Genomic DNA, 22,834 nt, shown 5'->3' on the forward strand with positions numbered 1-22,834 from the left:
GTCTCTTAGTCATCGTCTTGTCAAGGTCATGCCTCCATGAGGCCTCCGTTGTTGTGACCCTTCAGGCTGTTGCAGAGGAATCAGAGACAACTCTGTTTCCACGCTGCTAGAGAATCAGACGCAAACTGGTGTGTTTTCATGGAGAGAAGCAACATGTCAGTGATGGGTTTGAGTTGATTTCGTTCGTTTTCAACTTCTGTTCAAATCCCTTTTATCCCTTATAAAGCTCTATTAATACATAGCCTATCACAAGGCTAAATACTAAAACTGTGTTCGTTATTCTCAAAATCCCTGTATCTTTCTTGGTTCTATTAATTATTCCACCTAAGTCTTTGTCATGCCTTACCCTCCCATGCTTTCCCAGTCTTTTTTCAGAGGCTACTGGTTGCTCAAAAGTATGTCTGCAAAGGGAACCCTTGTCTCCCATCAGAATGGCCAGGATCTGCAGGCGAGTAGAAGGTAACTTCTTTTTAAGTAAAGATGTATTTCATGGTCATGTAATGTTGCAGCACACAAGGATGCTTCCAAACATTTCTATCACAGTAGTCATTTATCATGTTTAATATGAGAAAGTAAGGATTAATCTTTGGGAATGTTTGTTCTCACAGTGTTTTCCACTACAGTAAACCCTGGAATGTGCTAGCTAAGATGTTTGTGCAAAATTAATTACTCAGCTTTGCTTAGTGCATGTTCTTTTAACTGCTGATGCTTTATTTGTAATGCTTGAGATTATAGAATAATCATAAAATAACTACTATTTAAATGCATTAAAGGAATTTGCAAAAAGTAGACTAAGCAAGGAGTCCCCTTCATGAGCTTTCATTCAAGCTCTCTAAGTGGGGGGATTGGTGAAAGAAAATGTTGTAAAATGGGTTTTAATTTTTATGTTGTTTATCCTTAAGAACCGCATTTGTTTGGAATAAGTGAAGAAAGACAGAGGACACTTGAAATAACTGGTGGGCTTTCAAGGTTTGTAAAATCTGTCTGCAGGGAGACATGAAATTGGTAACATGTGAATAGAATTAAGGTAGTGGAACTGGTGCTTCTTGGTAGGTAGGATTCAGGACAGGATGCAGGTGCAACAAATGTTGTGAAATTGGTTGAAAATAAAGGGAACATAGCAGCACTGTTATCGAGTGCTAATGGTAGGCTGTAAGCAGAACTGTGTTAACCATATTAGCTGAGTAACACATCATGTCTAACAAAAGCTGTCATCTTTACTTACAGACAGAAAGAATATTTATTTTTCGGGGGAATGAGGAAAGTTGCTGTTAACTTCTTGACATGAAAACATTTCTGGTGTTACAAGGCTTGGGTCCTTCCTTCTGCACATTCGTTTGATCAGATGGATGACTGCTACCAGAGGTACAAATATACAAGGAAGAGCAGCCAAAAGCACACAGATGGCCTGTACCCAAGGTGGATAGACTTTCTGTTCCTTCACAGGGAAGTGTTCCTATGGAGATTTAAAAAACAAACAAACAAAAAAAAAAACAACACAGAAGTGAAAATAAATAAAGTCGTTAGGGCACTTACATTTCTATGATTTCCATATATGTTTAAAGATAGCAGAAGTTTTATTTTTCCTCTATGATAGCATTCAGTAGCCATATCCTCTGGCCTCACTTCTTGTGAGTCTAAATATAACTGTAAATTTTTTTAATAGTTTTTCTTTTGTAGATCTTATTCCAGTCTGCCTCTATTCACACTACAGAGGCTCATGACAATCTTTGAGGATTACTGCAATCTGAGTGCAGTGTAAGGCTGGAATCGATTTTCTGACCCCCTCCACAGGCTCTATTTGAGAGAGACACAAGAAGCTGCAACTGACACGAGTCACCCCCATTCAGATTGAGTGTTTTCAACATCAGCAAGACTTTGGCACAGAATTAACCAGCACTGTTCTTGGACCACTGCCTCCTTGCCTCCTTGTCTGTCGAAGTTGCACAGTCATACATTCATCAGTGTCCCAGTGGTATCAGTAGTTCTCAAGGCAAATCATAGAATCATTCAAGTTAGAAGAGTTCATTAAGATCATCTAGTCCAACCATCAACCCATTCTCCACCAAGCCCACTAACAATGTCATAAAATACCACATCTACATGTTTCTTGAACACCTCCAGGGATGGTGATTCTGCCACCCCCTTGGGCAGCCTGTTCCAGTGCCTCACCCCTCTTTGTGAGGAGAAATTGTTGCTGATACATTACCTGCACCTCCCTGTACAGTGAGTGGCACAGTGTAAAGCTTTTGTCCTACTGCTGTTATGTGGGAGAAGAGGCTGACCCCTACCTTGCTACAACTTCCTTCCATGTCATTGTCAAGAGAAAGTAAGGTCTCCCCTGAGCCTCTGAAAATGTTTCCATCCCTGGTATTTGTCATGCAGCTCTGAAGCTCTACTATACATAGGCACCACTTATGAAACTATGGAGTCTCTGTGAGACATTTCACTTTAGCAGTTGTCTGCATCACGTGCATCTCTGAGAGGTATGGAGTGTGGTGACACAAGACTTCTCAGAAAGAAGACTTTGATAACAGGAAAGCCATTTTATATTATTTGTAACCTTGTAATGTCTGTACATACTGGAGCCTTCTTGATCTGAGCATTTTATCACTTCAGACTACACTGTGTGAACAGCAATGATTTTAAAGGATCCGGTGGGAGAGAAAAACATTCACTTCTGTTAAGTATTGCAAATATTAGAGAACATACATATTTGGGGTTCCAGGCTGCATAGGTTGGTGTCTTCTGTAGCTGGAGAGTAACAAAGGCCACAAAGACAATTAGCAGGAGCAGAGGGCTTATAAACCTCCATGTGATTTGCCAGTAGAGATTTAGTTTTCGTCCAGTCATCCATTTCACGTCTTTACTGAACCTTAAGAGGAGGCATGTATATAAAGATGTCAGAGCTTAGGGGTAACAATTTTGTTTTCTCTTTCTGTAGTCTTTCTGTAAGTTTTAAATGTGGCACAACTCCTTGAATCTTTTCTACTCTATACCTTTCCTACTTGCTGTAGGTGTTAATAATATTTAAGAAAGTAGAACTTTTTTCCCCCCAAAGATGAATGTGGCTATGTCAGTTTACATAACCTGAGCAAGTTTTCTAACTATAGGTGAGTAATAAACATGTTACAGCAATTCTGTAGCATCTAATCCAACAGATATCAGGACTCAAATACCAGAGTGAAAATTTAGCTCTTAAGAGAAAAAAGTTTCCAGCTTACCTTTTAATTTTATAGACGTACGCAACACCAATCACCTCAAAGAAAGCGATAACTAGAAGAGGCACTGAGCCTGCATAGCTGTCAAAAATGTCAATCCAGTAACTCCCTGAACCCAGTGTAAAACACAGAGCAAAAAGGAAGGAAGCTAGACATATTATACCTGAAGAAAAAGAGATACCTTTGTTACTGGAGGACAGAAATTGAGATCATTTTTGTTCTAAATTGTTTTTACTTGTGTTTGAGTAACTTTTATTCTCTTTCCCTATATGGACCTACTTGATACCATTTCCTAAACTCAGTTTTCTCCTCTGTGGTGACCAAAGACACCATTCTTTTGCATGAGGAAAGCATTCCTGTGACAAGTATTCTTCAGTTACTACAGTTCCAAGCAAGTACTCTGCACTGTGCCTTGCCTTGTGGTAGCCTTTGGATGTTGCCTATTGACTGATGCAGAGAGCTTTAGCTGTTCTCATGTTCATGCAGTCACTGGTCTACATAAACAGCTGGGACCTGTGGTGGGTAAGGACCTAGAGCTGAGAAGGATACCTCCTTATGTCCCGAGATGGAAGTACATGCATATGGATGGTTACCTCATCAAGTTGCAGATAGATTTGTTTTTTTTACATAAAAAGTTGTGGAATTAGAAGAATCTAATTTAGGTGCCCCAGCAAGACTTTAGAAAAGGCATGGTAGCAATATTCCATGTATTAATTTAAAATGATACAGTAGACAGGTGTTAATCCATTACTTGAAACTGCTGAATTTTTTCTAGACCAATCCAGTAGGATCTCTCCTATTATTCTCTTCTGTTTCTTTTTGCTAATGCAGGCTTTTATGTTTCAGCAAAGAAAGCCAAAATGAACAAATTCAACTCAGAGCCCAATTCCTGAAGAGAAGGCTGGATTTGGTGTCTCAGTTGGAAGAGGCTCTAGCTTTGAACAGTAAGCAGTCATTCCTTATTATCTGTTCAGTAAATGTAAAATAATTGGTAGTACTATAGTTCTGAATGAAATTGGGGTGAGTGATCTGTCTTACAGTCATGCTAATGTGATACAGCAAGTTCTTGCACAGACAGGGCAGACTGGCTGATGTCACTTGTTACCTTAATACTGTCTTATTGTCAGAAGGCCACAGTGGAGATGAGGCTCTTCCTGATGTTTGCAACAACTTAGAGCAAGCTTGGCTCCAGTCCCAGTAATTAAATGAGCGCTCACTGACTGAAAGACCTCTTGCAAGCTAAGAACAATGGCAAGGGCAATGTGATACCATATGCCAAAGTGCTACCTCATCTATGTCTTTATCTTCTGCAAATACAATCCACTACCTTGACTAGCACTGCACAATAATTAAGTTAATATTACAAATTCTTAATCCCTTTACAATATTTACTAAGCAGTTGATCATTATGCATCTATACAGAAGTCACCTTCTTTGAACAAAGCAAACCAAATACCTTACCAGACAGAAGCTCTTTAGGTATTGATTTAGATATAACTTGAAGTTCTAGAAGAGGAGTGAAGACTCCTTCGATGTTTCCAAACATGGAAGAGAGGCCCAAGCTGAACAACATTACAAAAAACAGGATGGCCCAGGCCTGTGAGCCTGGCATTAGGATAATGGCTTGAGTGAACACGATGAAAGCCAGGCCAGATCCTGATACGCTCTGTAGAATTCACAAAGAAATTCAAATAAATGTTATAAGGGGCTAAATGTAATTTCTCAAGACCCGAGAGGCTGTGGGTGCCCCATCTTTGAAGGTGTTCAAAATCAGATGAAGCCCTGGGCAGCCTGATCTGAGCAGGTAGCAATCCTGCCCATGGCAGGAGCTTGGAGCCGAGTGGTACTTAAGGTCTCTTCCAACCTAAACTATTCTATGATTCTGTGATTCTGTAACACATACGTATCTTCATATTCTGAATCTCAACATCAGAATTTCAGCTTGTATTATTTTCTGAGATACAGTCTAGTTCAAGTTTGACTTAAACTAAGAATAATTGAGAATGCTATTGTTTTTAGGGTTTGTGCTAGGCAAGATAATCAGAGTGATTGTTTCTGGTCATTGCACCTAAATAAGCTGTACAGTTTGTAAATGTGTTTCTGAAGCTGGCCTCTTAAGGTCAAAAAGGGATACAAATTTTTATACCAGAGTATATGAAAATATGGCATCTGACAATCAAAAAAGTTGTGTAAAACCAGTGGAAATTGTGAAGCTTTAACTTTGTCACCTCTTATGTTGTGTCCTTCTCTGGAATCAAGGATGCTGGCTAGCCTAGCAGGCTATGTAGCAGTCAGCACTGGAGGAAATCAGTTGTGGGAAGTGTTTGTGGGAGTAGGAATGAAGAGCTCTGTTTTAATTTTAAATGGTCTATTAGGTATGAATTGACAGTCACAGATCAGAATTTGTATTTGCACAGATATGGGATCAGAGGCAAACAGTGTATGTTTTAATGTAGTTTTGATACTTCAGTTGCCAAATAGGGATTTAGGAAACTCTCATTCAGCACCTTTTCTCTATAATCTTTCAGCTAGCTGTGTTTTCTCTCTTGGGCCTATTCCTCTAAACTAGAGTAGAACTAAATCCAGTGTCCGTCGTGTATGCTCTGTGTAGGAGTCCCTTTGAACACTAATTCTATGATTATTATGTACTATTTTGAATACCGTATGAGGTTGCTGTGAGTTCACACTGCCCTACAGTAGTGCTGATATTTGAAATTGTTATGATTTCATAAAAAATATTAATTACAACTAAATTACAAGCGAGTTAAACAAAGTGGCTGGTCCTTCTATCTGCATATATATATATTTATTTAAGGATTATTTTGTGAGAAGCAATTATGGTACCTGATCAAGAAATTCTTGAAGGTCGCAGCTTTTCAGTTTGAGACCAGTGAGTTTTTTTGGATTTGATGAATTCAGGAACGTGATCCAGTCTGTATAGTTCTGTCGAGTAATGCTTTGTTCTGGAAGATCATATTCATTGATGACACTGATAATATTCCTGACAGAGAAGCCAACATATGCAAATGTTACGCATTTGAACATTGATAGAAAATTGTTTACTTCCAGTGTTGTTATTTATAGCATAAAAGAAAATATTATACAAGGATATACATGTATGCAATTTTTTCCTCAGTATTTATATGTATAGGTATATATATTTATATGTATAGATATATATATATTTATATATATATAAATAATTATATGAGGATATATATATATTCTATATTTTTACGTATTTTTATAAATAACATATATTCATCTATAAAATATATATATGAGGGATATATATTTCCTCCTATATATAGATTTTTAATGTATTTTTATATATGAAATAATATATATCATTTGTAAATGACTAGAAGAAAATATTCATTAATGCTTATTTGAGATACAAATTCAGAGTACTTTACACAGATCTCTAAAATATATTTCAAGTCTTATTTTATACGTCCATGTCATTTCCACCACTTGTGTTTAATAACAAATCCTGTGGAATAGAAAAATGTTTTATTTTTACTATTTCTAATGCTAGCTTAATATGTGATCCTTAATTTGTGGGTTTTTATATACACTAATTCCGGTATATTATTCTATAATGTTTTATTCCATACAAATGCTATTGTGATCATTCTTACCTCAGTGCCATGGTGATCTATATTTCTCTATTAGATTTCTCCATACGGATGTTTTTCAGTGAAATGCATGTTTTCAACTAACATATTATTTGTTTAGGTGTAGAAACTACGGTATATAGCACTGGAATAGAAGTTTCTCACCTGTCCAAGCAGTCCCAATAGCCTGTGATTGCTTTAAATCCCAGAACAGAAAAGACTGGGATGGAAGCATAGAGGGATGTTATGCTGTTCACAACTGCTACTGTCACAGCATCCTTTTCGCAGTCATTTCTAGAAGTAGAATTCTAATAAGCAAATTGGCTAAAAAAGTATTATCTATCCACACCCCCTCCATGATATAGAAGAGACTTCCACATTAACGATTAGTATGGTAGGCAAAAAATTAATCTATACCAAATATATTTGCTGAGCATATGAAAAAAAAATTGTTAAAATGGTAAAATAGATCACCAAAACCTGGAAGGACAGCAGCTGCTGAGATCCCCTAAAAGTATGCCACATTTTGAAAATTTTAGAAAATTGCATGAAGTGCTGCAAGAGTCTATCCAAGTTGTAAAGGTCACAGTTCCACTTACTTTGATGGATTGTAGCTTGAGAACGCAATAAGCCCTCCAAAAGCCAAAGAAAGAGAGAAGAAAATCTGGGTGGCTGCATCAAGCCACACACGGGGATTTTTCAGGATGTTCAGCTGAAATAATTGGAATGAATGCATTATTTAGGAATTAAACTTTCTGTTCCTTTGGCTGCTCTATTTCACATGTGTGAAACTGTGAGTTGTGATGCCATCTAATACACTGAAAGTGGAAATTATTTCAAAATATGTCATTTGAGCAGATGTTTCTGAAGGCACATTAAAAATATGTATAAATCTGTTTCATTTTAAAACTCATTAATGCAGTTATGCAGCTCTTCTGCCTGATAATAGAAGTGTTTCTGCACAGGTAATAGGCACACAATGGAGACAGTACGTTACATTTTTCTTCAACGTGTTTCTTCCTGTTATTATACATAGTGAATAACTTACAGTCTGAGGTTGTTATCTTCTTCAAACTGTACAAATATTTAACCTTCGTCACATTTTAAAAAACTAAACAACAACAAAAAATCTAAAAGTGCAAGAATTGAATACTCATTAAAAAAATAGAATGTGCATCTTAAATTCAAACTACTATGTAAACAAAAATGCAAAGTAGCATAGGAAAAAGAAGGAAAAAGGGAAAATTAACAGAGTGAAATTTGGAATTTGATTTAAGAAGGGAAGATTTCATAGAGGAAATTAACTGAAAAAAAATCTGTGGGTTTTTTTTTTTTGGTTACGAAGAACAGTATGCAATTTTAAGTAAATAACTGGACTAAAGTTTACCATTAAAATTAGTCTAAAAGTAAAGCAAAAATGTTAGTAACGTGCACAATACAGATGTGTTGAATATGTATTTCCTGCGTTTGGCAAAGAAATATGTTATTTTTATACTCTGCAAGGTCAACTACTTTCCAATCCCGTATCAACTTGTGGGACCAGAAGGAGTATTTTAAATATCATTTGCCCCACAAGTAATACCTGGGCAGTTGAGTGCATCACTTTGTTTTACATCAGTCTGAGCACAGAGAAATGTGGCATCTCAGTCATTCAGGCTGAACTGTGTGTTTTGTGTGTCGTGTCTACATATCTCTAGGCTGTTCACCCTGTACACCACTGTCATGTGTAGGACTAAGAGTGTGCCAAAGAAAGGTTGTAGTATTTTGGGTTTCTCTACAGTTGGTCTGAGCTTGAAGGATTACAGTAATGCATTCCCCTCAGTTTGGATGAACCACATATGCTGTGTCAGTGTGTGTGACAGTGCTTTGACCACAGGAGAACAGGTGTTACATTTCATGCAGCATAGTTTAATGAGCAAATACATTGCTGGCTGAAATGCTTCAGCTTAGGCTAACAGACCTGTTAGGACATTTACTTTGGAAGATTTTAACCAAACCTTCCAATGCTGAAGTGCTTACTGACAGGAGCTTATGCACATCCAGAAACAGACTGCTATGCAGAAATGAAGTATTCACGTTGTTGCCTGGGTTGTGTGCTGCCAAGCCAATGATTGGTGCTGATAGATCCAGTTGCTACCAACCCATCTTTCCTGAGTAGGGTCTTCCAGCATATGAGGTTGGAGTTAGTGTAGCTTGGTGTTAGATGCAATGCACTGACACTGGAACATGGTAATCGACCTCAAAGCTTGAAAAAACAATCAGTAGAAAGGCAAGTGAAAAGTGTCGTGACCAACTCACTGTACTAATATACATGTGTCCAAACATCACTGCATTTTGTTGGGCCCACCTTTGTTTCGGGGGGGCTGTACTGAGACATCCTAGAAAAGACCCTTGTAAATCCAGCATGTGCAGTAAGTTGAGCAATACTGCTCAGCTTTAGAACAAGGTTGTTATCTGATCATAAGCCAAAATTAAGAGCCTAAAAGTTATTTTGCATTTTCAGTAATTTGCCATGCAGGTTTTTAAAACACTAAATGTGCTGTAGCTAGAAACAGATAGATGAAGATATCAAATCAGCATGTGAACAAGTGAACGCTGGAGTAATGTGGAAAGTAAGCACTCACTGATGTAGAACACCCCAGGTATTTACAATCTTTGAAACTCTTTCAGATGTGAAAGAGGCTGGAGAAAGAAGTATTTGTGCTCCTGAGCAGACGCGGGAAAACATGGAAGCTGAGCCCCATAAAGGCTTGATAGAATTCTTTTTCTGCTGCCTGTAAGAGCAGGCCCCTCTACACTGGAAAATATTTTTTAATAAAACAAAGTCATTCAGATCAAACAGCCAACGTAATATGAATCCCAAAAAGAGAGGGAGAAAAGAATTATTAGCAAGTGAGAGAGCAGAGGAAAAGAGGCTTTGTAGAGAAATCTAAAGAGGTTTTTGGTTAGATACTCTGAGGAACCTGTATGAACATATCCAACAGCTTATTTACTTTCATAGGCTGGAGGGCAGGGACAGGAGAGAGCGAGAAAGGGAGATTAAAATTCCTACATTTGAGGAAGAACAGGGCATTGATAACCTGAGGGTTAGGGAGGAAAATATCCAGTATTTCTGAGCTGTGGCTTGGTGGGCTGAGTTAAAGATGGGACAGACATACCTTGGCCTCATGCTCTTTCAGCATGATTTGCCACCTTGATTACTACTTTGCCATTGGAGAGAGCCCAACTGCTCCTTGCTCAGTTCAGAGCCTGTAATCACCTGGATGGCATTCAGGATGCTGGTGTTGATTTATTCTTACAGCTGAATTGGCCAAATACCCATTCTCCACTTCTTTATCATAGGAGTTTGGCATAGGAGTTGCGTGGTTTTCTGTTTTTCAGGTTGAAAACCATGACCAAAGCCATTTGGGCACCTGGAGTACTGCCAGCAGTACAAGCCCATTCCTCTCACATCACTGCGTATCCCTGCTGGGAGGGGAAAAGGTCTTGGACTTGCCCCACTCGAGCAGTATGTAATTATATAATGTAATGTGTGAGCTTACCTACAGAATATGTGGCTTATCCACATCTAGCCTTGACAGCCAACAAATGCCTTCAGAACAGGAGAGTGGTGCTCCTTTCAATGAAATCAGTATTCCCTTTAGACCTTAACAGATGGGAAAGCAAGGTGACACCAGATCCCTAGGAGGTCTAAGAAGATCTTCAGTGTCAGCCAATCAGGGCTGTGTAGTCAAGCAACAGTGATGGTCTTACACCTCTCCATTGCAGGTAACTCATCAGTGAATTTTTCCACACTAGTTTTGTCAGTTTTTTCCCCAGAAAAGCAGAGGATGGACATGTTCAGTAAGGCAAAGGCTGCCTGTGGGCACTGAGACCACAGAGGAGGGGTATGGTGTTCACATGGCAGTTGCTGGGGCCTTGAAGGCCAGCTCTGCAATTGTGTGCCAAGCTCAGAGGTTGCTCTATCAGTGGGTGCTGCCTTTCTTCTTTTCAGCTCTCCGCTTTACGGCGATTTTTAGCACTGAGGCAGAGCAATGAGGATGCCCACAGCTCACAGCAAGCACTTGGCAGTCCAACTGAACTTTGAGTTTGCGCAGTGTAAAGAGGCCCACCTGAAATGACCAGCATATAAAGGGACCTAAGACTCCTACCCCTTTGAGAAGATGAGAAAAAAATTGAGAGAACCTCAAAATGAATGTATAGCATGAGATCTGAGGGGTGAAAAAGGAAAAGTAGTGTTTCTGACGATAGTGGTAATACTTACATTAGGGGTGAAAAGGTACAATAGACCTTCGGTGGCTCCTGGTAGACTGAGTCCATGAATAAGGAATATAGTTAGGACCAAGTAAGGAAATATTGCTGTTACATAAATTGCCTAGTCAGAAAGTGATAATTAAGACAAAGTTATTAAGAGTAACATCAATGGATCTTTTTTTAAGTTTTTGCCTTGTGCCATCCTAATATTTTTAGATAAAACAGTTACAAGTGAGCATGGTTAAAAATTATAAATTACTTCAATAATATTTAGTAATAATTTCTTAAAAATAAAAAATACTCTTAGAACAGTGAGGGGGAACTAGTAGGGCAAGAAGCATTTGCAAAGGAAAAGGAGAGAAGCATATTTCTGAGCTATAAGGAGAGAAGCATATTTCTGAGCTATCTGTGCTGCTATTACCACTTAGTTGGACAAGGAGCACAGTGAAATGGGACGAAAGTGGTACTTGAAACTGATGAAACTGATGAACTCTGGAAAATGACATCCAAAGCGCAGGATAAGACCCTGAGCTGTTTACTTCTGTGTCCTTCGCCTACCTTTCCTGTGGTTTCAATCCCTCGAATGGTGCAGAGATACACAATTGCCCAGCAAGCTGCTAAGCACAAAACAAGCCACCACTGTAACGTGCCGCTGTCAGTGACGTCAGGTGTTATGTTCAAAGTTTTCCTGTACCAAAAATAATTGACTGCAGTACTTTCATAACATTCTTTGTTGAGCCCTGGAAAAGGATGGCGTGCATAAGAAGAAACGTTGAAATGTGGTAATATTTTGCCACTCACTGTATCACAAGGAAACAATGCTCTACAGGAGTGAAGAGCAGCAGGGTTGCTGTTTTTACATGCAGTCTCATTCAAGTTTAGCAATGTATTTTTTTATCATGAAAAGAAAAGACAATTTTGGTAAAGAAATGTTACTCAAAAAAAGCCAAAAAGTCATTTTAAAGAACAGAGAACAGTCTTTATCTTTTATTCAGTCTTTAGATATGCTTTTTTAGGTCTTACTAGTATTTTTGTAATGGGTAATGTGTAACTAATTGTCTTCAAATAGTTTCTCTGCCATCTCAAAAAATATTATTTATTTTATTTATTTTTAAATGCCTCATTTTTTATTCTGAAATCAAAGGACTTTCTGGCTTGTAATAACCAAGGTATCACTACCCAATGAAAACACAAGTCTCCTTTAAACCAGTTACTGAAATAAGTCTTAAATTTGCTTTGCAATTATGTCAGCAGTCTCATATGTCTTGATACGTAGTTTGTGGTGACAGTCATGAGTGCCTTGATAAAAGACTGTTTCTCCATAGTCAGCACAGGATGTTCTTTCAAGTTGTCCTTGTACTATCATGTCAGCAAAACAAGTAAACCAATCTTCCCTTTTCCCCCTAGTCCCCAGACTCTAATGTCTGTGATGCTCCAATTGCAGTGACACTGAAGCAGCAGTTACCTGTTCTGTTTTCATTTAGAGGGCAGGTGCTCCATGGAAGGGGTTCCTGGAAAGAGTTGATGAAGTACCACATCACCCAGGTTAGAATGGTGTTGTAATATAAGCTCACCAGAATCGACACCATCAATGAAGCAACCCCTGCAGATGACAGATTTCAGCTTAGAAAACCAGGGAAAAGTTACCAGTCATAGCACTTGCTCTTAGAATCTCCCATCTCCTAATTTCTCAAGATCTTTTTTTTTTTTTCTTCCAGAGGTCTTCACAAGGGATGGTGTGTATTTGTGTCATCGACTCTGATGCGCAGCCCCTGGCTCCACCAGCACTGCTTTAAGAAGGCTGGCACTCCCCTGCTTTGTGCCCTGGGCTCAGCCTTTCTCCATTCTGGGAGACTCTGTGGCAGCAGGCAGCCACCTGAGCAAGTAGGTGACAAATGCTAAGAGTAGGGCTCTGTGGCACCAAAAACAGGAGACATAGGACCCACAACTTTGGGCCTTTAACACTCAGCTCTATAAGCACTTAAAAGACAACATCTGAGCTTGTGCCAGAGTCACTTTCAGCTGTAGGGACGGAAACAAGTTTTCTGTGACTTCACTGAGGTTGTCTAATATGAAAAATGTGAGAAACAGCTGCCTTCTTTAAGAGTTCTGGCTTGCTGGGCTCAGACATTCAGGTTGCCTGAGCCATAGAGTCCTCTTCAGATAGAGAAGCATACCCAAATCCTGACTTTTGGCCACCCACTTCTGAAAGTGGCTTCACATTTGAATAGAGCCTAGGAAAATTCTGGAAGGGATCCCACTAAATCTGTAGTTTGGTTTCTTGCTTTGAGGTCAAAGTTAGGCAGGGTTTTTATCCACTGTGGCTTCCAGATGGAGATGACACTTTGCTCAGAGCAGGTGAAGACTGAGCCACTGGCTCCTGGTTACCAGGAATCTGAGCAGCCAGCATAGAAATAGGGCAGGTAGGACAAGCTTAAGTACAGAATGCTGCTCATTTCATAAAAATAAAAGTAAAAATTGAGACAGACATTAGATCCTCCTGAGGTGGTCTCTCTAAAACACTGGGTTTTGAGTTGTCACAGTTTAGAAGATGAGGATTGAGTGCTTTGACACAGCATATAATTCAATATTTATTTATTTATTTATTTTACAAAATGACACAACTTTAACAGCAGACCAAAAGAGACTGAAGTTTCACAGCACAATATAGCTGCATGAGGGCACTGTTTTATCCCATACTGTGCAGAAACACACTAAACTACTATCTTCTGTTCCTTCTGTATCAACACCACAGATTCTGCTTGCTGTTTTTTTTTTGCAAAGGGAAGTTGGACCTGCTAAATAGTAGGAGAAGAATCTAGCTGGAGGTCCCATCCTCCTGCTTTGTGGTTCTTCCCAGTTGCCCTCTTACCCCTCAATAATTTCTTACCTACTCTTTTTCTTCCACAGGCATAGTTGTCAGCACCAATCCCATTTTCCTGCATACAGCAAGACACACCCTAGCTTTCCTATCTCATGCACCCACATCAAAGGCTAAAAGGTTCATATTTTAGGCTCCCATCTGTCTGGAGTGACACCTGATGGGAGTGATATCCTGATGAGCGTCAGGTGCAGCCCTGCAGGAAATAAGTGCTGAGTGGGAGCCCAGCCGTGGTTCCTTCAGCCCAGATACCTACCGACTCCTCCCAGGTAAGGTGAGATGGTATGCCAGGCATTGATGCTGCCTTTCCTCAGGCACTGTCCTAGGGCAAGTTCAAGATGCAGCAGTGGGATTCCTTCAAAGATAAGAGCGATGAAGTATGGAATCAGGAATGCCCCTGAAAGCATAATTAAGTGCAATTAAGCCACACAGTTTTCTGCACCTCGTTCAAATTGCTGTTATCTCCTCTACTTCATGGCTGTAACAAAGTCTTTGTAGGAAGTGTTGAGAAAGGCAATGCTGATGTGGATGCTTGCCCAGGAACAGCTGCTGATTGTGGGTGGTTTTGTTGGTGGTAATGAAGGAGGAAAGGCCAGGACCACTAATGCTGCAGGGCACATCCCCTCAGCACTCTGACATCTCATGAACACAAGCTCTAAGGATCCACACCCCTTCCACCATTTCCCTTTCCTTTGCTAGGGGGATAGCAGCAGATACACAAGCCAGGAAGTATGCGCTCTAAACACTGAAGAGGTTTTAATGGCTAACCTTTGTAAAGCATTAACAATTACCACAGTTCTTGAAATGCAGGTGTCATTCCATTCTGATGTCTTTCTATATGATCTCTTTTCTGCAGAATGGTCAGACCAAAGCTGAGAGGTTGCCCTTTCCCACTGGCAAAGCAAGACGTTGCACTGGAAGCCCCTAGGAGAACAAGTTTCTGCATGACATTCTACAAGAACCTATAGGTGCTACAAGACCTATAGGTCTATAGGTGCTGCGTAACTGCAAACAAGCTGAAAACTGTTCTGTAAGCTGTGGGAGCAATGACATCTGGTTTCATCTGGGTTTGTATCCTTTGTCATTTACCTCTTTCATCTTTCTCTCTGTTGAGTGGGAGACAGCATGTGCTTCTGGCTGTTGCAGGATGATGGTTTGCACTGCCTTGGATCTCTGTTTTTTACACGGACACTGATCTTTATGAGACCAAGTGACATCTCACTGGCATGCTCATCCCTTTTGCCCACCTGTCCACTTGAGTCAAAATGGCCTAAGAGATGGAAGTTTAGTGCTATGATATGGCCATCAGTCACTGTGCCCACAAAATAGTTTTTCTTTGGGGAAACAAAAATAGAAATCCTATGTCCACACCTTCCTATCCTCCTACCAGCTCATGCCACCTCTGTGCCCTTTCATCACTCTAATGGCAATTCTGCACCTCATTATGCCATCACCAGAGTCCTTGTGCTGAGGGAGCACAGCAGTCCTTGGCAAGAAAAAGGCAGTGGGGAGTTACCATGGATTTGAGCTCTTCCTGGAGCTGCTTCTGTTTTGTAATGACTGTTTAGAAAGGTGGAGCATATAAATCAAATCACTTCGAGCTAGAAACTGCAATAATTTTGCTACCCATTGCTAGATAATTGCAATAACTATATGCAACACCCAGACAAGGTGAGTTGTTTATTCACTAGTTTTCTACAAAGAAATAAATGGGGAAAAAAACATACATGATGCCCCTTTCAGTAAGGAACTGCTCTTAATTTGCTAAAGGTAGAAACAAACATCTCTGTGACCTGGTTTCCTAAGATGTTTTAACACTAAGAAGCAGATTTGGAGGAGTCTCAATGTTGACTTCCAGGACATGAGGTCCCCACTTGACATGCTTGAGAGCCCTGCTTGGCAGTCCCCCCTATTTGGAGGAGGTTCTTAAGTACCCAGGTACAAAGCAAGAGATTTAGAGGAGTGTGGGAACCACAGTAGCTCATTTATCTGAAGTGATGAAATCTAGACTGGAGGCAGTCGCTGGATATCCTGTATAAATATTGAGGGAACTCTCATGCCCTTCCAGAGGCTTTGTAGCCTCTCCCCTCCCTCAGCCCTGTGCTCTTGTTCAAGGCCTGGTGAGATTGTCAGAATAAGCCACTTCTGCAACACACCTGCCTTGCTGGCAGTCAAATGGTTGGGCTGTCCCATCTCTGGGTGGTGGCTCCTGAACAAGTAATCTGAGGATTCTGAGTTCTTCCTTGCAGCCATTCCACCAGACACCGATCTCCTGTATCATACCTCCATGGAAATAACCCTGCAATAATGAGTGCAAACTGCCCTGTGTTATTTCTCTTTCCTCTGTTTGCTAGTTCACAGCAGAGCACATTTGAATATTCTGCAGATAGAAGGTCTTTTACTTTGTGTTGGTTTGTATGCGTCTCCAGTTGTATTTGCAACATAATGTCATGCTTTGAGGGGAAAAAAATATTTGTTTTTCATGAAAGCAATGTAAAAAGTGTGATACCTGCAATTGTGAAAAGATGGCAAAAGATTGTGTTAAAAGTAGTTCATGGAACTAATCTTTCTCAAACCAAATTCAAATAGGTGGCTCAGAGTGTAGAGGTTCAGCTCACAGGCTTAGTTATTTATTTGCTTTTGTTTTTAGATAAAAGGAAAATAGGAAAAGCACAGTCTGCTCAAGCATTTGAAGCTTGCACTCCTTCTCAATAAAATCTCCTACACGTAGAATGAAAAAGGTGGCAAATACTAATGGTGAATAAGAACCCACTGGTGTTGTATGATCGAGGGTCTGTTTAATCCTTAGAGGAGGATATGCCAAAAGGCAGAACTTGTATATCTTTTGAACATTGCTATCAGAGATCTAGGAAGAGGAAAATGCAAGAAGTAGAATGAAGTTTCATGTTGGTACCTACCACAGAGTGTGTGTCACAAAACAGAGCTCATCATCCAAACACAGATAGTTAACGTATCAGTGTGTATATGATGTGTAGCACAGGCACAACAGAAATGCAGTAGAGTTGGCTTATTGGTAAGTTGTTTCTGTTTATGGTAAACCCCAAGCAATGAGGAGTGCTGGCATGTCATGCTTCATATTGCTGCTAACTGCAAAGAGCCTTTAGAATGAGGAGAGCTCTACAGTCACTGTAGTAGCTGCCCTGTTATTGGAAGTGTGTGTAAAGCACTCCATCCACCAATCAACTTTTGGTTGGACCAAGTTCAGGCTGAAGCAAGCCTGAAATTAAAAGATAGTACCCTCAGATGTGTATGGCATAGATGCTGGGTCTCAAGGACAGCTGCTTTACTCCACAGACCTGCTCTTCCAGGCCCATACTGCTTCTTCATGAGGACACAGCCCAAGAAACCTGAGCTTCTTGGGGTTTTGTGATTCCTCACAGTAATGATTCTTTCCATTTATTGAGCCCAGAAGCAAACCTGATTTCCTGAACTATTACTGTGTCTTGCTCAATTCCTCAGTGAAAAGCTGGAGCAGGTGATCATTGAATTAATTGTTCTGTCAAATAGTGAGAAGTTCTGCTCTTTGCAACATACTTTTTTTTTTATCTGTTTATTTTTATACAGTATCTTTTAGGCGTATGTGTTGTTTCAGATTTTAGTTCCTTCTGAATGCAGTGAGCCAAGCAACTGCATTTCTTTGCAAGTTGTCATTCAGATTTTAGCAAAAGGTCAGACAGGCCATAGGTTATGCATATCTGGAAAGCATTCCCTCAGAAGCACGTGGACATTCTGCCCTTTTAGCAGGAGTCTAGGGTGTATTTATTTTCCTAAAAAGAACTGCGATTTATATTAAAGGCATTTTCTAGTTATTCTCTGGGCTCAGGCACTACGCACATAATTTTTATTACCCCTTGGTTAGACCAGTGCATACCAGCTGTAATCAGATACAACTTCACAGTATGTTAGTTGAAGGTTTTTGGTTTTTTTTTTTAAAGTATTTTCAGATGTCTATGCATGTACATATGTATGTAGATATATGCCTATATGACCTGTTTGAGTCTCAGTTCTAAGTGACAAAATATATACCAGACCATTTAGAAACATCTTTTCAATCCCAGTTGCCTGGGAACCTTTGTATTTGTCTCCGCTTGCTGTGGCAAACAGCCTTCATATCCATTAGTCATGAAAAGTAAATAGCTAACTTAACTCAGGCAATAAATCCAAATAATCAGTAAACGAAAGCAGGTGATAAATGTCAGCAAAACTGATATTATATTAGATCCAAGTTACTGAGTAACACTAATGTGCGATGAATAAGGTTCAGAGGTCTGAGGAGAACAGCTGACATGGAACAAATATACAAGCACTTATTTTTATCTCTTGCTTTTTAAAAGATCTAGAAATGAGGAAAAGTGCATTGCCTGACTCTTAAACACCTGGATCATTAGTGAAAATGTGATCTACACCCCAGAAGACATTCAGCCATAGACTGGATCTTCTATGACATTTCCATGCCAGGTTTTGCTGTGCTCGTGGCTGGGGCTGAGGTGCTGAGCCACCACCTCTTGGGTCTTATGGTTAACCATTATGCTGCTGTTCACATCTTCAGGTACACTCCAGTACACCTGAAGATCTACTGGGCTTTTGCATCTGAGTTGTTTGCTTTCAAAAGTGCAACCCCAAATCGCATCTCTGTCTAAAATTGGCTGAATGAAAATGCAACCACATTAGGCACGTTTGTAAATCTAACAGCTCTGTCTTCTTTTTGGTCTTCATCAATCACTTACATTCTCCCAACACCTGCTGTCCAGGATGAATTATTTATCAATCCCAGAGAATTTTGTCAGCAAATTGTTCTAGTCATCAGCTGAGCTCTCTGAGCCCTTTGTTAAAATCCAATGACCAAATACTGGCCGTGTGACCATACACTGAGCTTTATTCATCACTGTCTTTGTGCTACTGCTTGTAGTAATGCAGAGTATCTGTATCATAGAACAATTTGAGTTGGAAAGGATCCTTAAAGACCATTCCTACCAATTCCCCTGCAGCGAACTGGGACACCTACAGCAGGTTAGGGTGCTCAGAGCCCCCTCCAGCCTGACATTGAGTGCCTCCAAGGACGGGGCATCCACCACCTCTCTGGGCAATCTGTTCTAGTGCCTCACCACCCTTAAATACTCTGGATGGTGTCACAGACTCTGCTTCCTTGCTCTCTTTTTTATCATTTTTTTTCACTGATAAAATGACTTCTTAAAGTGAAAAAGAATACTCAGCCTTTGTCCTTGTAGCTTTTCCCAATTTTTATTATCTTTAAAACTCTTCTAGGACCTGCCTTTTTTGTCCTACCAGAGCCTGTGAGATATATCAGTGCCCACAGAAGCAAACAGACTTTCCGGTCACAGTGTGCTCTCTAAGGTGTCCTTGCCCTCAGTCTTGTGGCCTATCTAGTATGGGAGCAGTGTGTAGGGCAAGGATTCAGGAGGAGAGTGTTGGGTGGTGTACATAACTTTTGTACCCTTTCATATCTTCCTCATTTATTTCAGTCTCTTTCACTGTGAAATGGTTGCCTTAAGTGTTGGGCATGAGCACATGAGAGATCAGACTGGGTTTGTCTGAGTCTAAAAGCATTGGACCACAGAAACAGGTGGAGTAGAAAAGCCATGTCCAGCACAATCCCTGCTGAGCTGAGCATCTGAAACCAAAGGCAGAGAGAAACCTGTGACTGCCTTCCTGCCCAGGCTGTTGTTAGCTACTTGTGTTGGCAGTAGCATGACGTGCCACTGGCTTACCAGGTGTTGTCAGTGTCCTTCTTAGCCCTCTCCATCCTATGCATTCTCTTAAGTTTTCAACTTTCCATAGAGGGGCCCAGACTTATTTCCTGGCTTCCTGTGGTTGAGATGCTTAATTAAAGACGAACCTTATGAGTCATTTGAAAACATGCTAGCATAGGATTTAGCATGGCACCAAGCAGCTTTCCTTTCACTTGTCACTAGCACAGGTCATTGGTTCACATTTCCTAGAGCTTAGTGAGCTGTAGGACTGTACCTTTTTTCACTCAGTAGTAGTTTAGAGTGGGATCAAAAAATACTGAGTCACCTACAGGAGAAAAAAACCTGAAATTCAGTTCTGGAAAAATGAAATCCTGAAGAATCTGTGCAAGTGCTGGCTGTTCCCAAGAGATGTGTGTTGCTTTGTCTTTGCTGTTCAGGCTGTCCCAGGACTCAAAAATTCTGCTCTGGACGTGCTGGGTTCATGGACATGCTCAGTTGCCTGCTCTCAGGCAGGCCACCTGAGATGCTGCAGGTTGTTTGTCCAACTCCAGAACACCCCCCCCTTCAGCCACATACTGTTTCTGCATTGTAGATGTTCCTCTAAAAGCGTGTATCCTGCCTCACTATGTGTGTGTCATTAGCTACAGTGACAGGCTTTTCCCAGCCATTTCAGTTGACAGAGAAACAGCACGCTAACAGCTATGGCTTTTTAGCCACCTGGTTATGGTAAGCAGCTGAGAGTGCTTCACTGGGTTTCCCATCTTTGAATATAAATAATATAAAGTATAAGGTCTCCTGAGAAACACCTACCTACTGCTGCTTCTTTTTTCTTACTTGAATTAGTGCAACAGTGGCTTCCAGCTGTTACATCTTCACTGCTAAAGACCTCCCTGCTGTCAAAATAATTTCCATGTCCTCATCTGTAGATTATAGCAAACAGATTCATTCATTTTCAGCTTGGTGAGTTAAATGGGCTGGATGCTTAACTCAGTCCGTATACCATGCATTTTCCAGATCTCAAATAAGTCTTGAGGATCTTCTGCATTTTTTTTCATCTTGATTTTGAAAAATGGGCACAAAGGTTGTGTTAGCATCAGTAGCAGTATCTCCTTCTGTTTCCCCGTGCAGTGTTTGTGCATGGCAGGATGCTTTATGCTGAGAAAGCCTGCTTGATTTCACTCATTCAGATGCTCACAGAGTCCTTATGTGGCTGCTTCTTTCTAAAATACCTCCTGCTATTAATGGCAGCATCTGTTTGTGGTTCCTTGGCTTATTCAAATATATGTAGTTCATGAAGCAATGGAGATGCCTTGATAGAATTAGATTGAACCATTTTTTTTCCTGCCATTTGCCTGTTTCTCTCAGTTTGAATTTTGTACTTATCTCGTAAATTGAACGATAACAAATAAAACTGGGCTTGAAGAATTTGCTACATCGCTCTGCTTGAGACAAGTTACCATGGTACCTCTCAAAAGCTGCTGTAAGCAGTGAGCTTACTATTTCTGATCCGTTCATATTTACTAAATTGGCTGCTTCTAAAGCAATTCTTCATGGGAATGGTGCCCACAGAAAAGCTTAGGCAGGTGTCATCATCAGCTTGCCTGTGTTAAATCAGCCAAGCATTTCAGGCAGCTTCACAGCCATCAAAAAGTGCCATTTAGCTTCACTCAGCCATGGCTTGTGGGTTACCTCCTGAAGGTGGCAGAGAAGGGAGAGAAGTGATTCTTGTTTCCCTGGCTAAGCACCACAGCCAACTGTTTGGGGAACTGCCTCACTAAAGCCTTATCAGGACTTCTGGCTTCTCCTAAAGGTAGCAAGCTGCAAGTGATCTTCCTCCTCCCATCAGGACTGTAGCAGCAGCGTCAGAGCTGAGCAACAAGTTGGTCTTATTTCCTAAACAAATGCATCCTTTAAAAACAAAATGTATTTCTACAGAGAAAGCCAATCTAAAGAGAAAGCCAAATATTTATGAGAATTTGAGAACTCAATAGCTAAAAAGAAAGTGATGCAAATATATAAGTTCCATGCCCATCATAAGTTAGCACAATTATATTGGAATCGTGGCTTAATATTTTGGCAAAGTCCCACTTCAACCTTACCGCCTCCGTGTATCTGGCACAAGTATGGAAACCGCCACACGTTCCCCAAGCCGACGGCAAATCCAATACAACTTAAGATATACTGGAACTTGTTATCCCACTTTGGTCTGCCATCTTCTTTAGGGACTTCAGGTGGCATGTCCATTGGTAAATCTTCTAGTATGAAGTACCTTTGGCTTTCTAGTCCCTTTCCTTATAAATGGGAAGATTCTTCAAAACGTGTCTCTGCTGCAGGTTTTATGGGGAATGACAGAAGGGTTTCTCCAAAAAAGGCGGTGCTTTGTTTTTATGTAATGCAAAGGAATGTGTCATTGGAAGTGCCACAGTTTAAATACCAAACCAGGAATTATTATTATATAGACAGAGTGACCACTCTTGATGTTTTGCAGTTCCTTCTATAGTTAGGGAACTTAGGAATATGTTGTTAATGGGTAACTTGGGATCAAACAGATTTTTATTTTCTGTTCTCCTTCTGTTCTCAGATACCATCAAAGAAGTGTGACGCTGAATATAATTAAAAAGAAACCTTTACAGCATTAAGACATTAACATTGTAAGATGTGTAGATCTGTGAATTAAGGAAGCATTGACTTTTTCTCTTTGTTAGCTGAGTGACTGAAGACATCTTTGGTAAGTACAAAAAGTGATTTTTTTTTACTAAATTAGTCTTAATTGGATTTACCTGTTGCTGTTATACCAAAACCTCAAATAGAACCTGATAAAGGTGTGTTTTCATGGCTGTACTTGCAGTAGCTTTTTGCCCATCTCAAGATCTGCCAGCTGCAGACCAGCTGCAGCCACACAGCTCCTGCTGCATAGATCGCTGTTCTCCGTAATGCTTTTCCCTCTGAACATCCACACACGTACCTGTGACTGACAGAAACTATTTGAAAGGTACAACACACTATGGCTGGGACTCTTTGAGGATCCCTCCAACATTTGTTCCTAAGCAAACCCAAGATGGGACTGTTCTCTAGACAAGACCACATATATTCAGACATCAAAATCTTGTCTGCTTTCACCATAACTGC

At 40.2% G+C, this 22,834-nt stretch overlaps 1 protein-coding gene across 1 annotated transcript; it reads right to left on the reverse strand.

The window, feature by feature from the left end:
- Positions 1-1,240: 1,240 nt before the first annotated feature.
- LOC306944539 (sodium-dependent neutral amino acid transporter B(0)AT3-like) lies at positions 1,241-21,949 on the reverse strand (the record flags this gene model as incomplete). The annotated part of the gene is made up of 12 exons (XM_079533101.1): positions 1,241-1,456; positions 2,713-2,875; positions 3,225-3,384; positions 4,683-4,887; positions 6,066-6,222; positions 7,004-7,132; positions 7,438-7,550; positions 11,103-11,213; positions 11,651-11,832; positions 12,558-12,695; positions 14,230-14,370; positions 21,805-21,949. The coding sequence occupies 12 exons, from the start codon at positions 21,947-21,949 to the stop codon at positions 1,241-1,243; spliced, it is 1,860 nt and encodes a 619-aa protein (XP_079389227.1).
- Positions 21,950-22,834: the final 885 nt, after the last annotated feature.

Source organism: Tetrao urogallus (genome assembly GCF_951394365.1).
Source record: "Tetrao urogallus genome assembly, chromosome: 3".
Taxonomy (NCBI): Eukaryota; Metazoa; Chordata; class Aves; order Galliformes; family Phasianidae; genus Tetrao; species Tetrao urogallus.